A 13,001-nucleotide genomic window follows, 5' to 3' on the forward strand; every position below is an offset into this window, starting at 1 on the left:
TCCAGGAGGAAATGCCCTCAACACTGTCCTGAACAAGAGTGTATGGGTCGGGTGGTGCAAGAGAGGATCCCAAAGTTGAATTCTGCTGGGACAGCCTGGGGCTGCAGGGAGCCCCAGATCTTCCACGAGTCTCTCCCCTCCACTGTTGCCTAGAAATGCTGTTTGCTCCCAGAGCCCCACGGCTGCAAAGCAGTGTCTGCCTGCCGTATACCATACCCCAGATGCTGCCTCCTCTCAGCGACAGCAGAACCAGAGCTCATTTCCTCCATGTACCCACCTGGTGGGGAGACCTCCAGTTCAGACCCCCAGAGCACATCCCTCCCGCTCCCTTCCCACAGGCAGCACACAGAGCAGGACACCAGAGCTGGAGCATGAATGCAAGAGATTTTATTTCAGAACATTTGACTGCTCGCTGTCGGAGGGCTGGTGGTGTGTTGGGTCCAGCTCTGCCCACGGTACACGTCTTAACGGTACTTGGCAGTCAGCACAGTGCCCACGGCGCACAGGAACTTGTCCAGGGAAGCGTGGACCTCTGGGGTCAGGAGAGAGGGGTTGCGGGAAGCCACCACCACCAGGAAGCACTGGCCCAGCAGCTGAAAGGTAAAACGATGTGGTGAGCAAGGGAATGAGGCTAGGGGGTAGCCAAGGGGTGCAGGAGGGAAGCTGGACTGGTCACCCCTTCCCAGACACTCACTTTGAAGTTGACAGGGTCCACGCGGAGTTTTTGGGCGTGGAGGTCGCTGAGCTTGGAGAGGGCACCAGCAATGTCATCGATGTTGTTGGCAGCTTCGACCAGTGCAGCCGCCACCTTCTTGCCGTGCCCCTTGACCTGAGCGGAGCCCTTTCCTAGGTCGAAGTGGGGGAAGTAGGTCTTGGTCTGGGGGTAGGTGGCGAACATCCTGGAGAACAGAGGGGTTCAGAGACGGGTGAGACAGGGACAGGGTGGCAAAGGACAGAGGCAGTTGCGGATGGGGAGAAGAAGGGGCAGATGCCAGGGAGTCGGGGCTGGAGAGGAGAGGGGTCACGCCGGGGACAGCCACAGTACCTCTCCAGGGTCTCGGCACCATATTCCTCGGCCTGGCCGCCGATTTTGCCGAAAGCGGCCTTGACGTTGGCCTTGTCGTTGGCGGACAGCACCATGATGTCACCTCCCGGTCGGCAGCCCCAGCACGGGTGTCCCCGCTGGCCGCCACCGTCCTTATATGCGGTGTTGGGGCTCCGCCCGCCCCTCCCCGCCTCGGCCCGGCCCGGGGGTGCTGGAGCCCGGCCAGGCGGGGCCGCCGCCCGTCCTCCCCCGCCCCGTTCCGCCCGAGCACCGGCACCGGCACCGGCACCGGCACCGCCGGGGCGGACCGGGGTTACGGTCAGGGCTTCTTCCAGAGCGGGTGGGTGGTCTCTGCCCCACGACAGCAGGTTTAAGGTTAGGCTTGTGGTTAGGCTTGTGGTTAGGATGAGGTTTAGGTTTAGGCGTAGTGCCTGGGCTGGCATGGGTTGTGGTTAGGGTCTGCACTGGCACTGGCAGAGGAGCCCGCGTGTGTCCCCTGGCACGGGGTGGGACAGTGGCTGGGTTCTCCTGGCACAGCCTGCATGGGTTCTGGCCAGTGGGACAGCAGCGTGGAGGATTGTGTCCCACACCTCCCCACAGCGCCGTGTGCACCCGCGTGTACAGACTGACCATCCAACAGCCCGCACACACCCCCGAGCTGCCCCAGGACACGCAGTGCGCTACACGCGCGGCCAGCTGACACCAACACGTCCTTGCGCACACACGTGCTGTCCCTATACAGCCCTCTGCCATCCCACACAGCCCCTGCGCACAGCTGCCCCGCTGCACTCCCTTCTCTTGTTCCTCAGGACACCCCACACCAGTGTACCCCACACCACCCCGCAGTGTGTGTTCTCTTCAGCCCCTGCTCCCTGAACCGCAGTCACATCTGTTTGCTGACACAGCCCGGAGCTCCCTTGCTCCAGACCCCTCTCCTGCACGGTCCTGGTGCTGTGGGGCACTGGGGGACCCCGACTTCTTCGCAGGGAGGACAATGGGCAGAGCCACAGGATCAGCACTGGGCACTGCTGCAAGCGCTTTGGGAAGGTACGAGGGATCACAGTGGTCTGTGGCAAGCCCGGTGTGCTCCAAATGGGAAGAAGAAGGTGAGGAATGTAACAAGGGCAGGAAGAGGAGGGTGGTGAGGAAGACAAGGAGGGTGAGGGGGTTTGCCGAGCTCACAATAGGTTCGGCAGGTGGCGCAGACCAGCAGTGACTGTTCACACCCGTGTTTCCTCCGTGGCTGAAGTTCTTATCATTTGTGTTTGGGGGAGATTAGCTCGGTCTGGCACCACTTCAGAGTGGGGAGGGAGGGTTGGGGGGGGCTGATTTTCTGGGAAGCAGCAGCACAGCAGTGTCTGCCATTGGGGGAGCTGCCAAAGCAAAGAGCAAGAGCCCTTTAAACGGGTGGCACAAAAATAAATATGTGTAAATGCACATGAGCGCACACTGGGGTGTGGACTGGGATGTGTTTGAGGATGGAGCATAAGCGCTGTGTGTTCACCTGCAGGAGCGGGGGCTGCCACGGTCAGGGACTGCCGGGCCTGTTTGTGGGCAGGCAGGATTCCCCACCTGCCTCCTGCCTGCACCTGGACACTCAGGCACCTCTCTCCTGCAGGAGCTCATCTCCTCCTCTGGTGTCACAAAACAGAGCAGACCCAGGGCTAGTTTAGTATCCAATAGACTGCCTCCGGTGATCACTGATTTTTTAAAAATTCAGGCTCCAAAGTGCTGAAACCAGTGTCCCTGTACTGGACTGCAGATTTGCTCATCCCATTCCTATGCTGCCCAGGTCCCAGAGGAAGAGCACACAGGTGAGGCATGTGTGGAGGTTCTTCCCTGGCAGTTGACTGGAATTTGTGGCTAAGGAGCTTGAGTCACAGAACAGTGTGCTTCTATCTTTGTGCTTAATGGTCTGCAGTGGACTTTTTTCACTCCATGAATTCTCAGATTGCTTCTAGAGTTCATGCAAGCACTTAGCTCCTGCAGCACCCCTAATAAAGTCCTAAAAAGCCATCTTGATAGATGGAGACAGGCAGGATTTATGCCACACCCCCATCACCCCCAGGAATCATTCAAGGGAATGCAATGATCACATTTGTCTTGGCACGGCACTTGCCCTGCTCCCTGGAGGGATGCAGGCACAGCTTCATTCCCTGGGTTCTGCTATCACCTACATCCCATGCTGGGGAGGGTTGGAAGCAAGCAGGGCCCAGGGGGACACCCAGGGACCCCAGGGCTGGTGCTGTCCTTCCTGTACCACATCCATCACACCTGCAGCCCCCTCCCTCCAGCAGGAACACTGCCACACTCCAGCCCACCCCAGCCCCGGCCCCAGCACAAACAGACACGTTGCTGCAGCAAAAGTCTTTGTTTTTTATTGACGGTACACAGGCACGGCTGACAGCTCATCTGTACTTCTCAGCCAGCACGGCGGCCACGGCCGACATGAACTTGTCGACGGCAGAGTGCACCTCAGGGGAGTACTCTTTACCCAGGCGGGTAGCCAGCGTCACCTGCAAGCACTGCGACAGGAACTGCAAGGAAAAACCGGGCTTAGCACCACCACTACAGACTCCATGTCCCCATCCCGGTCCCTGTCTCGCATCCCCTGTCCCACACCCCCTGCACCACATCCCCTGCTCCCCATCCTGATCCTCTTCCTCCATGCCCTGTCCTCCATCCCCTGGCTCCCATCCTGATCCGTGTCCCCCATTCCCTGTCCCATAGTCTCCATTCCCCATCCTCTGATCCCTGTCCCCTAACTCTGTCCCCATCCCCTGCCTGCCTTGAAGTTGACGGGGTCCACACGCAGATTGTAGGCGTGCAGGTTGCTGAGCTCAGACAGAGCCTGGCTGAGGTTGTCCAGGTTCTTTATGGCATTGCCCAGGGCAGCCACAACTTTCTTGCCATGGCCACGGATCTGGTCAGAGCCTTGTGACAGGTCGAAGTGGGGGAAGTAGGTCTTGGTCGGGGGGTAGGAGTGGAACATCCTGGGGGAATGGGACAATCAGTGGTGTTGACCCCAGCTGGACCCACCACCTGCCCCTCCGTGGGGCTCCCACCCCCTTGTCCCTCTCTCCCGTGGGGTCCCCAGGCCTGTACCTCCACAGGGCCTCGGCTCCGATCTCCTCCTCGGCGCCACCCAACTTTCCCCAGGTCTGCTGGATCAGCTTCTTGTCCTCAGCGGTCAGCACCATGGTGGCAGCTGGAAGAGTGGGCAGGGGTTGGTGGCAGCAGCACCCGCAGGACGCCTCTTATAGCTGCTGGCACCTCCACCCAGCCTTATCTTATCAAACGGAGGGGTGAGGGGATGGCCGGCGCTGGGAGAGGCTGCGGCACTGCCTGGGGGGCCCCAGATGGCCCGGGGGGCCCTGCCCTAAGGAGGCCCCTGGGGGGCCCAGCTGCCTGTCCTGCCCCACTGCACCAGCCCAACACCAGAATGGGGCAGGGGGCAGCACCTTACCAGGCTTCCCCATGGAGAGCAGGAGCCCTGGACATGTCCCATGTGTGCCACAGCCTTGTCCACCCTGGCCGGCATGTCCTTAAAACTTTTGTTGTGATCCATCATTCCCCATGGATTGGACAGAGTCCTCCTTGGCTCTGAGGGTGTTGAGGTAGGTCCCATGAGTATCCCATGTCCCCTCCAGATTTTGGCACATCCAGCCTCTCTCTGCCCCAAGAGCCCCATGGCCTCTGAGTAGGAGCCATGGACAAGCCCTCCCAGAGAAACCCAGGCAGGGAGCAACTCCTCTTTGGCTTCATGGTCTGCCTAAAGTCCATCTTGTGATGCTTGTCAGTCCTGGACTCCTTCCTTTCTTCCCACCCCAGCGTGTACTCCTGCCTCTCCCCAGAAATGCTGGGGAATCCTGCAAGGCAGACACTGGATGGTCATAAAATAAAAAACTTTTGTAATAATGAAATTATTAATGTTGGAAAAGGTGTCTAGGATCATCGAGCCCAACCATTTCCCCTGAACTGCCAAGACCAACACTAAAACTTGTCCCCAGGAACCACATGTACACATCTGCTAAATCCCTCTAGGGACAGGGGCTCCACCACTGCCCTGGCAGCCTGTGCCAGTGCCTGACGATGCTTTCAGTGAAGAAATTTTTCCTAATATCCAACCTAAGCCTCTCCTGGCACAACCTGAGGCCATCCTGCTCTCAACCTCTGCAAGAAGGAGTTGGTGCAAACATGGGTAAGGGACAAGCCAGAGGCTGACCTAGCACGTAAGTCATGGATTTAAACCTCCAGGTTACCTGACATCCACGGATGCAGAATGCTTTAAAAGCTGCTGTGGTGACATGTTTAGAGCCATTTGGGAGCCTGAGAGCTTCCACATCACCTTTGTCTCCCTCGTCCAAACACAGTCCCTAAATGCTATGGATGAGACAAGGACTGCCATTTGCAGTGCTGGCTCAGGCTGGCCGTCAGAGCCGGCTGAAGGCTTTGCACCCACTCTTTCATGCCAGAAGTCTCTGAGACTGGAGCTGACATGGTGCTGTGCATCAGGATTTTGGCCAAACTGACCCTGGTAACAGGCTGATATTACAGATTTTGTTGAGCAGCATTTGCACAGCGTCAAGACTGTCTCTGCTTCTCACTCTGTCCCCACCCAGGGAATAGATTTTGAGGCATTGGGAGAGGACACAGCCAGGCAGATAGGCCCAACTAATCAGAGAAGTATTTCATACCATATAACACCATGTTCAGCAATCAAAGGGACAAGAAGGGTTTTGAGGGAGTTTTAGGGGTTTATCCATGGATTTTGCTCATTAACAGGCTGAACATCAGCCTACCCATGGGATGTGGTGAGCGATTGTCTTTGTATCCCCTGTTTTGTTTTATTCCCCATGCTTCCACTTAGTCTTCACTTACTAAACAATTATTTCTGTTTGTTTATCTTGACCCCCAATTTTTCTTGCTTTTATTTTCATTTGCCCTCTACCTCACCCCATTGGGGGGGCTGGGGGGAGGTGAGTGGGTATCTGGGGTGCAGTGGCTGCACAGTGGAGTTAACCCACAGAAGAAACACATGAGATACCACATCCATACCCCATGGAGAAAGGCATGAGAGGAGAATGACCTGCATTGCAATGCAGGTTTGGCTCCCAACAGGCTGGGATGGGTTTTGGATAGGTCAAGGAAAAAGCCATTCAATGTCCTAGCAGGGTAAAAGACTCTTTCCTGGTCAGTCTGGAAACAGACTGTGGTGGATATACCTTGGTGAGCAGCTGCAGTCACAGGGCTCCAGCCCGTTCTGGACTTCTGCTCACTGCTATGTAGCTCACTCTGAATGTTATGTTATCCCCAGTGAATTGGCACATGGATTAGTTTGAGTTTATTAGTATATGAATTAGTACATGAGTTTATAAAGTTTAGTATTTCCCCCTCCATATTGTGTAGACATTTCAGAGCACCCCTGCCTGAACAGTCAGGTGTGGGACAGAACACATCAAGATGAAAACACAGAGACCATAGCTCACATTTGAATTATTTATTGGGTTTTGCAGAAGACTGCAAAGCTGCCCAGGAAGGGGTGATACCCCAGAGCCTGGCAGCAGGGCTGGGCTGTGGGTGGGCCTCCCTTACCCCCTATGGGGGGTAATTTATCTGTACTTCTCTGTCAGAACAGAGGAAACACTGGACAGGAACTTGTCCCACGCAGCATGAACTTCTGGGGTGAAGTCACTGGGATAGCGGGCAGCCACGGAGCACAGGATACAATGGGAAAGCAGCTGTAAGGGAAAGCAACATGAAATCCATCACAATGAGTACCAAGTATCAGTGTAGGGGTCTGCAATGGACCTTGGGCCCAGTGTGCTTGGGGATGACAACCACATGTCCCAGACAGGCAGTGCTGCTCCTGAGTGGGGAGTGAAGAAGCACAGCTGTCTTTTGTGTGGGGCAAAAGGTGCTTGATCCCACTCCCTCTTCCATGAGCCCCTTCCTTCCTCAAGTGCATCAAAGTGGGATTGATTTATTAAAACTTTGTTCAAGACAGGTGATGCAGTTTGATGTATGAGGCAGATTCATGAATTACAGCAAAAGCAGCAGAGATTTGAGTCGGTCTAACACAAACCACAGGAGCCCCCCAAGTAGTTCTTTGCCTGCACTGGACCAGAACTTCCATTAAAAGACTCAATCTCAGGTTTAAAATCACATGAGAAACAGGCTGTGCAGCACAGTCAGGGATCAAGCTGCCATTAGCCCACGTGACCTGTGGTCTCTAATTTTTTAATGGCAGTTTCCACCCCTGGAAGTCTTTGTTCTTGCTCACCTTGAAGTTCACGGGGTCCACCCTGAGGATGTAAGCGTGCAGCTCGCTGAGCTTGGCCAAAGCCCCTCGGATGTCATCAATGTGCTTCACAGCTTCCCCGATGGCATTCATGACCTTGGAGCCGTGGCCACGGAGCTGAGCTGAGCCTTGGCTCAGATCGAAGTGAGGGAAGTAGGTTTTTGTCTGGGGGTAGCTGAGGAAAAGCCTGGAGAACATGAGGAAGAAGATCAGCAGTAGAAATGGTATGAGGTGAGAAAAGCTCAGAACAAGTGCAGTGTAAACCTTCTGCAGCACATAGCAGGTTTATCTGTATATACTAGAGAAGAATTAAATGTTAAAAAGTATTTAAAGCTTAATGCAGTTTTAGGGTTGGTTTTGTTTGCAATAAATAATAGTCCCAATTTGTCACCAAATTTCCTGTATTATGTTATAACCAAGTATCCAGGACCTTCAGACTAAAATGAACAAACTAGAACTTATATGAATGGTACTCAGGATCCTGAAAGGAGGATAACAATACTTTATACTAAGCTGTAAAGAGCATTTAAATCACTTTGAATAACATAAGAATTTCTGATAATTTCCAGACCCTTTTATGCCAGCTTGCTTAATTGGTATGGACTTTGAATTACTGTGCCATGCTTCATGCAGGGGGTCCAGATGTCTTGTTTCCTAACAGTTTGTTACATACCAACTGGAGCAATGAAACCTGAGCATCCAGTGAATTTAGTGGACAGCCATTCTCTTAATGCATAAAAAACTGTAAGAGAAAATGCATCACTTGTACAATAAACCACTTCAAGTTTATCCCCTAACAGGGATAATGGTGTTTAGGACACTGAGTATAGATGACTTTGAATTCTCAACAGTGCTTCTGGCTATGAATTCTTCTGTATGGCTATAGGGAGGAAAAAAACCTATTAAATGGTTTTTAAAAAATCATGGTTTACTGCTAGATTGTGAAGCATTTAGTAGCACAGATATAAGTCCTGAAGATTACATACCAAACAGCACAACCCTTCATCAAGTCTCCCTGGTCCCAGCCTGCTCCCACTCACCCAAGTTCTACATGAGGTGCATCCCAAGAGTAAACCCTTCTTTGGAGGCTTGCTGGGGCCTTACCTCTCCAGTGATTCTGCCCCAATGGCATCAGCTTGTGTGGCCACCTTGGCCCAGATGGTGACCACAGCGGCTTTCTCGGCTTGGGTCAGCGTCATTGTGCAGGAGGTGCTGGCTCTGTCCCCTCGCAGTGACTGCTCAGAGCAGGTTTGGACTCAGCACCCTGGCAGCCTTGGTTATAAAGGGGAAGGGGGGAGCAGACCTTGGTGACTGTCCACACTCATTGGTCACTCCAGAGGCCCCCTCATGGACTGGGGGACGCTTATCTCCCGAGAAGCAATGGCTACTTTGGCAAGGGTCAGCACAATGCCCTCCTTGCCTGCCGGTCTTATCAGCCCCTTGCTTCCTAACCTAATGGCTGTGTGGTCCAAAGAAATTGTCTGGACACATATTGATACATGAACAGAGAGGTAATGCTGCAAAATTCCATCGATGAAGCATCTTCAAGCTGAGGAGCATGTGGACTCTGGCATACTAAGGAGCCTGGAGAGGAATCTGCATTGCTTCCCTTGGTTCACAGATGTGAAAACAAGACTCTGGGTCTTTCTGACACAGCCACATCCAGTATATGTGGCTGCACCATGTGCAATGTATCATGTAAAATGCTTTGTAAGTAGTGGTAGGGACAGGCTGGGAGATCTGTAGTGTAGTTCAGAGGAGAAACTAAATCCTGATCTTTTAAAAGTGCAGATTTTGCCATTTGCCTCGGGACTTCATTTTGCTAGCCTCTTGCAAAGAATTAGGGACTCACAATTGCTGCCTGCAACAGCACTGGTAGTAAGGATTACTTTGGGTACAGGAATAGAGAGTTTCTGAAATTGAGTATGGTGCTAGGAAAAAATGCGTATGTGAGAAAGCTCAGAAAGATTTATTCTTTTGTAATCCTCAGTCTGTACACCTTTGATTTCTAACTGTGTGATTTTACTGTTAATTGTTCCCTGCACTTTAAAATAGCCCTCAGCACTCCAGTTAGTTCTGGCTGTGTTGTGATATGAACTGGACATGCATAGGTGCTCCTGGTCCCACAACAGATGGCTGGTGCCATCAGGGCATGGGCCCTGGATGGGTGAAGGACCAAACAAGCAAAATGAAGACCAGCATGGTTCTGTAATCACAGATAAGTGGGCAAAGTGTCAAAGAAACCCTACTGGAGATGGTTGCTGGGAGTAAATATCCTGCCAGCACATAAAGCAGAGGTAAATCTCTTTGCCATGCTGATAAACTACAGCAGCCTCAGACATGGCCTCTGAGAGCTGGCAGCTGTGCATAGAGCACTGACTGGTACAGTCAGAGGGATCAGACAGTGCTCTCTGCCCTGCACACTTGTGTGGAGAAGGCTGGTGTGTCTCAGCTAGAGATGTGTCAGCATATGACAGCAGCACTACCCACTGCCACAGAGGGTGTTCCTCAGCCATGGTCATCCTGCTAAAGAGAAAGCCCTTCTAGGGATATAATGATCCTTGGGTCGTGATTGCACAGGGGCATGTCCAGCCTATGAATACCTGTACAAAAGCACAGGTCACACAGGAGCATGCACTGGCCTTGGAGACCCTCAGGGGCCACAGGGAGCTGTGCTGTGCTGCAGGAAAGGTGCTGTGTTTGAGGTGGCACCCGTGTGTGTATGTGTGTGTGTGTGTGTGTGTGTGTGTGTGTGTATGGCAGGGATCTCTTCTGTGCTGTCATATGGGGATAGGTCTTTCCTCTCTGGGTAGACTCCACAGCCTGGAGGAGTTGATCCATACACTACAAAGAGACACCACTTTCCTGGGCTGTGCCTTTGCCATTGCATCCTGGGCTTAGGTGGGAATGAAGCACTGGTAGGGTCAGAACCAGGGGTGGGGTCAGACAGCAACTTCTATATCCACTGGTGTCCCCACTTTGCTGGGGCAAGTGGCACTTGCAGAAGGGCTCTGACCCACCCCTTTTACTCTGCACTGGACTCTAATTTAAGGTTCTCTGCATGCCTTCTGTCACACAAATTAGAATAAACCTTGGGCTTTCCCAAAAGGCAGGCACAAAGCACTTGGGGACCCTGAGTCTGCAAGCCCGGCTGGGTTTGGGGATCTTGAATTATCATCCCCTCTGTGGAGGCCAACAACTCCTCTGGGATTTAATTTCATATTGTGTTCAGTGCCATACCTCCTCCTCCTCAATCCTCCTGACCATGGGCTGGGTAATTCATTCACTTTAAGAAAGGATATAAAAGCAGACTCATCTGAGACCCAAGGAGGACAATTGCATCACGATAGGGAATATTATCAGAGGGCTCTTTGTATACCTTCCCTTTGATAGTGCCATACACATCCCCTGAAGATCCAGCAGTCAGTCTGGCTACACAGATGCAGAGCAGTGCAATCTCCAGCTCAAAGTGCCACTGACTGCATAGGCAGAGCCAGGGCATGGACAGCATGGTATTCAGTTTATATAACTTAAATGGATGGAAGTACCAAGAGAAGCTGTATTCATTATCCCTTACTACACACATTTCCAAAACTTCTAGTTTTCCCACTGAAAATTTACTTCGAAAATATAGATGCTGTTGTGAAATATCCATTTACATAATGTTTTTGTCTCCTCCTCAAAGCATTGCCTCTTACCAGACGTGTTGCATGGCAATGCTCCAAGCTCTCCTCAGTGAGAGTGCTTTTTAATCAGGGGTTACTCAACCAAGCTGTGACCCAGATAAACACAGGATAAGGCACGTTCCATCAGGACTCCTTCCTATTCTATGTAGCCTTGGCATTGCTCCTCTGTCACTGCAGGATTAAAGTTTGTGTGCATACAGAGTGATGTCTGCACAGGAGGATTCATCATCACTGAAATCATTATCGAATTTGAATTCCTTTTCTGAGAGTTACTCCTCCACTATCACAAAAGTCAGAGCAGCCAAATGGTGACAGTGGTTTGCTAGGAGTTCATTGCTCATTCTGGTTCAGGGCTGTGCTGGGGTTTGTTGTGGGAACTCCTCAGGAACAAGACTGGCAGGAGAAGTCTGATCCTCAACACAAATGGCAAATGAATGTCTCTGTCTTTGTATAAACCTCTCAGCCAAATTCCTCATTCCAGTGCTCCAGCTACCCATGGGGGAGTGGGACAAGGGGGTCCTGGCATCAGGAATGCAAAGAGCTGGACAACATGATCATTCCTATGCCACAGGGCCAGTAGTGAAGATGTCCTCTGGGAAACCCCACCAAACCTGCCTTCCTCTCCTGCTGCTGCTTCTCATGATGATCCACAGCTCCACTGCAGAATGTCCACCCTTGGGCAGGTCATGAATCTTTGTCAGGAAACCACCAAAGGGGATTTATTTTTTTAATTAATGTAGGTTTTTTAAAATCCAAAATCTGTTCCTAAAGTTGGCTACCAGAGTTCTTATTTTAAACAGCAGAAACAAGAAACAGACCTGTTAGCTAATTATTAAAGTGGGATTCTAATTTCCTACAGCTCTCACTGTAAATCCAATTGAATGGCATCACCGTGAGATCAGGGATAACTTTCCCCATGGGCCTGTATTTTCCACAGGAATTGCCTTCTCCTCAAGGAAAAGAGGGCACATACATCTGCTCTAACTCTGAAATGTTTGAGGCATATTAAATTTTCAAAGTCTGAAAAGTGGAGTCTAAATCCTGGGTTTACTCTTTAATTTCCTACCAGGGCTTGAGGAACTTGCAGTCATTGCTTTAAACAACAAGGCTAACTGCAACTAAATGCCCAAGAGCTGGGAATGACAGATAGGCCTATAATTTATTATTTAAGAAAGTAAAATTATATTTTGAAACAGACACACTGGAATTTTAACATGACAGCCCAGTGCTGGTGTACAAGGAGTGCTCTGCTGTGATAACATGACTGGTCTTTAATCACCCCAGGACAACTCTCTCCCCTCAACATTGCCTTCTCTCGCTCAATTATTATCATTGGCCTTGTGCAGAATGGCCCTGCAGATTACACCCTGCTGGGGCTGTTCATCTCCCTCTCCAGCCACCCACCTCTGTCCCATGTCCCTGGGGGGACTGCAGAGCCAAACCTAGGGTGGGGACATCTCAGACTGTCCAAGCATCTAAGTAATGCAATGAAATACAGAAGAACTTGCTTAAACCCCAGGGCATCCTCAGATATAATTGCTGATAACTTCTGATCTTGGTTAAACACAAAAAAAAATATATTAAGGCACCAAGACTGCTGCCAGGGGAGTAATGTCACCCTTCTAATCCAGAGGTGGGAGTAAAAGCACAGGAGCCATAAGGCAGGGTGTATCAGAGGTGAGAAGTGAAGGTGAGCAACAAGCCCAAGGCAGCCTTTCCATGAGCACGGGGAGCCCACAGTTCTGACCTCCATTGCAGGCACTCTGGTACCACACAATCATCAAGATTGGAAGAGCCCTCTGCAATCATCGAGTCCAACCATTAGACCAGCACTGCCAAGCCCACCACTAAAACATGTCCCCAGGTGCCACATCTGCATTTTTTTGAATACTTCCATGGACTGTGATTCCACCACTGCCCTGGGCCGTTCCAGTGCCTGTCCACTCTTTCCATGAGGATGACAACCTGA

General features: G+C 51.7%; 3 protein-coding genes across 4 annotated transcripts; all 3 read right to left on the reverse strand.

Moving 5' to 3' along the window:
- Nucleotides 1-365: 365 nt before the first annotated feature.
- LOC134050487 (hemoglobin subunit alpha-A) lies at nucleotides 366-1,202 on the reverse strand. Its single transcript, XM_062503605.1, has 3 exons — nucleotides 1,046-1,202; nucleotides 695-899; nucleotides 366-593 (listed from the first exon to the last, which is right to left on the reverse strand). The coding sequence occupies exons 1-3, from the start codon at nucleotides 1,138-1,140 to the stop codon at nucleotides 465-467; spliced, it is 429 nt and encodes a 142-aa protein (XP_062359589.1). The 5' UTR covers nucleotides 1,141-1,202; the 3' UTR covers nucleotides 366-464.
- Nucleotides 1,203-3,401: 2,199 nt separating this feature from the next.
- On the reverse strand, nucleotides 3,402-4,308 carry LOC134050640 (hemoglobin subunit alpha-D). Its single transcript, XM_062503843.1, has 3 exons — nucleotides 4,151-4,308; nucleotides 3,834-4,038; nucleotides 3,402-3,582 (listed from the first exon to the last, which is right to left on the reverse strand). The coding sequence occupies exons 1-3, from the start codon at nucleotides 4,243-4,245 to the stop codon at nucleotides 3,454-3,456; spliced, it is 429 nt and encodes a 142-aa protein (XP_062359827.1). The 5' UTR covers nucleotides 4,246-4,308; the 3' UTR covers nucleotides 3,402-3,453.
- Nucleotides 4,309-6,083: 1,775 nt separating this feature from the next.
- On the reverse strand, nucleotides 6,084-8,715 carry LOC134050489 (hemoglobin subunit pi). Of its 2 annotated transcripts, none has more exons than XM_062503607.1 (3): nucleotides 8,451-8,715; nucleotides 7,329-7,533; nucleotides 6,084-6,786 (listed from the first exon to the last, which is right to left on the reverse strand). In XM_062503607.1, the coding sequence occupies exons 1-3, from the start codon at nucleotides 8,543-8,545 to the stop codon at nucleotides 6,658-6,660; spliced, it is 429 nt and encodes a 142-aa protein (XP_062359591.1). In that variant the 5' UTR covers nucleotides 8,546-8,715; the 3' UTR covers nucleotides 6,084-6,657. The 2 variants fall into 2 exon arrangements, with proteins under 2 accessions (XP_062359591.1, XP_062359592.1); XM_062503608.1 differs by lacking the exon at nucleotides 8,451-8,715 and adding an exon at nucleotides 8,020-8,111.
- Nucleotides 8,716-13,001: the final 4,286 nt, after the last annotated feature.

Source organism: Cinclus cinclus, chromosome 16, assembly GCF_963662255.1.
Source record: "Cinclus cinclus chromosome 16, bCinCin1.1, whole genome shotgun sequence".
NCBI classification, from domain to species: domain Eukaryota; kingdom Metazoa; phylum Chordata; class Aves; order Passeriformes; family Cinclidae; genus Cinclus; species Cinclus cinclus.

What these genes read in the sequence shown, in the direction of transcription:
- LOC134050487 (XM_062503605.1), bottom strand. Translation starts at nt 1,140, where the DNA reads ATGGTGCTGTCCGCCAACGACAAGGCCAACGTCAAGGCCGCTTTCGGC. An exon ending in GGTGCCGAGACCCTGGAGAG is followed by an intron (nt 900 to 1,045) that starts GTACTGTGGCTG and finishes TCTGTTCTCCAG; the next exon opens with GATGTTCGCCACCTACCCCC. An exon ending in TGGACCCTGTCAACTTCAAA is followed by an intron (nt 594 to 694) that starts GTGAGTGTCTGG and finishes TTTACCTTTCAG; the next exon opens with CTGCTGGGCCAGTGCTTCCT.
- LOC134050640 (XM_062503843.1), bottom strand. Translation starts at nt 4,245, where the DNA reads ATGGTGCTGACCGCTGAGGACAAGAAGCTGATCCAGCAGACCTGGGGA. An exon ending in GGAGCCGAGGCCCTGTGGAG is followed by an intron (nt 4,039 to 4,150) that starts GTACAGGCCTGG and finishes CCATTCCCCCAG; the next exon opens with GATGTTCCACTCCTACCCCC. An exon ending in TGGACCCCGTCAACTTCAAG is followed by an intron (nt 3,583 to 3,833) that starts GCAGGCAGGGGA and finishes TTTTCCTTGCAG; the next exon opens with TTCCTGTCGCAGTGCTTGCA.
- LOC134050489 (XM_062503607.1), bottom strand. Translation starts at nt 8,545, where the DNA reads ATGACGCTGACCCAAGCCGAGAAAGCCGCTGTGGTCACCATCTGGGCC. An exon ending in GGGGCAGAATCACTGGAGAG is followed by an intron (nt 7,534 to 8,450) that starts GTAAGGCCCCAG and finishes CATGTTCTCCAG; the next exon opens with GCTTTTCCTCAGCTACCCCC. An exon ending in TGGACCCCGTGAACTTCAAG is followed by an intron (nt 6,787 to 7,328) that starts GTGAGCAAGAAC and finishes TTTCCCTTACAG; the next exon opens with CTGCTTTCCCATTGTATCCT.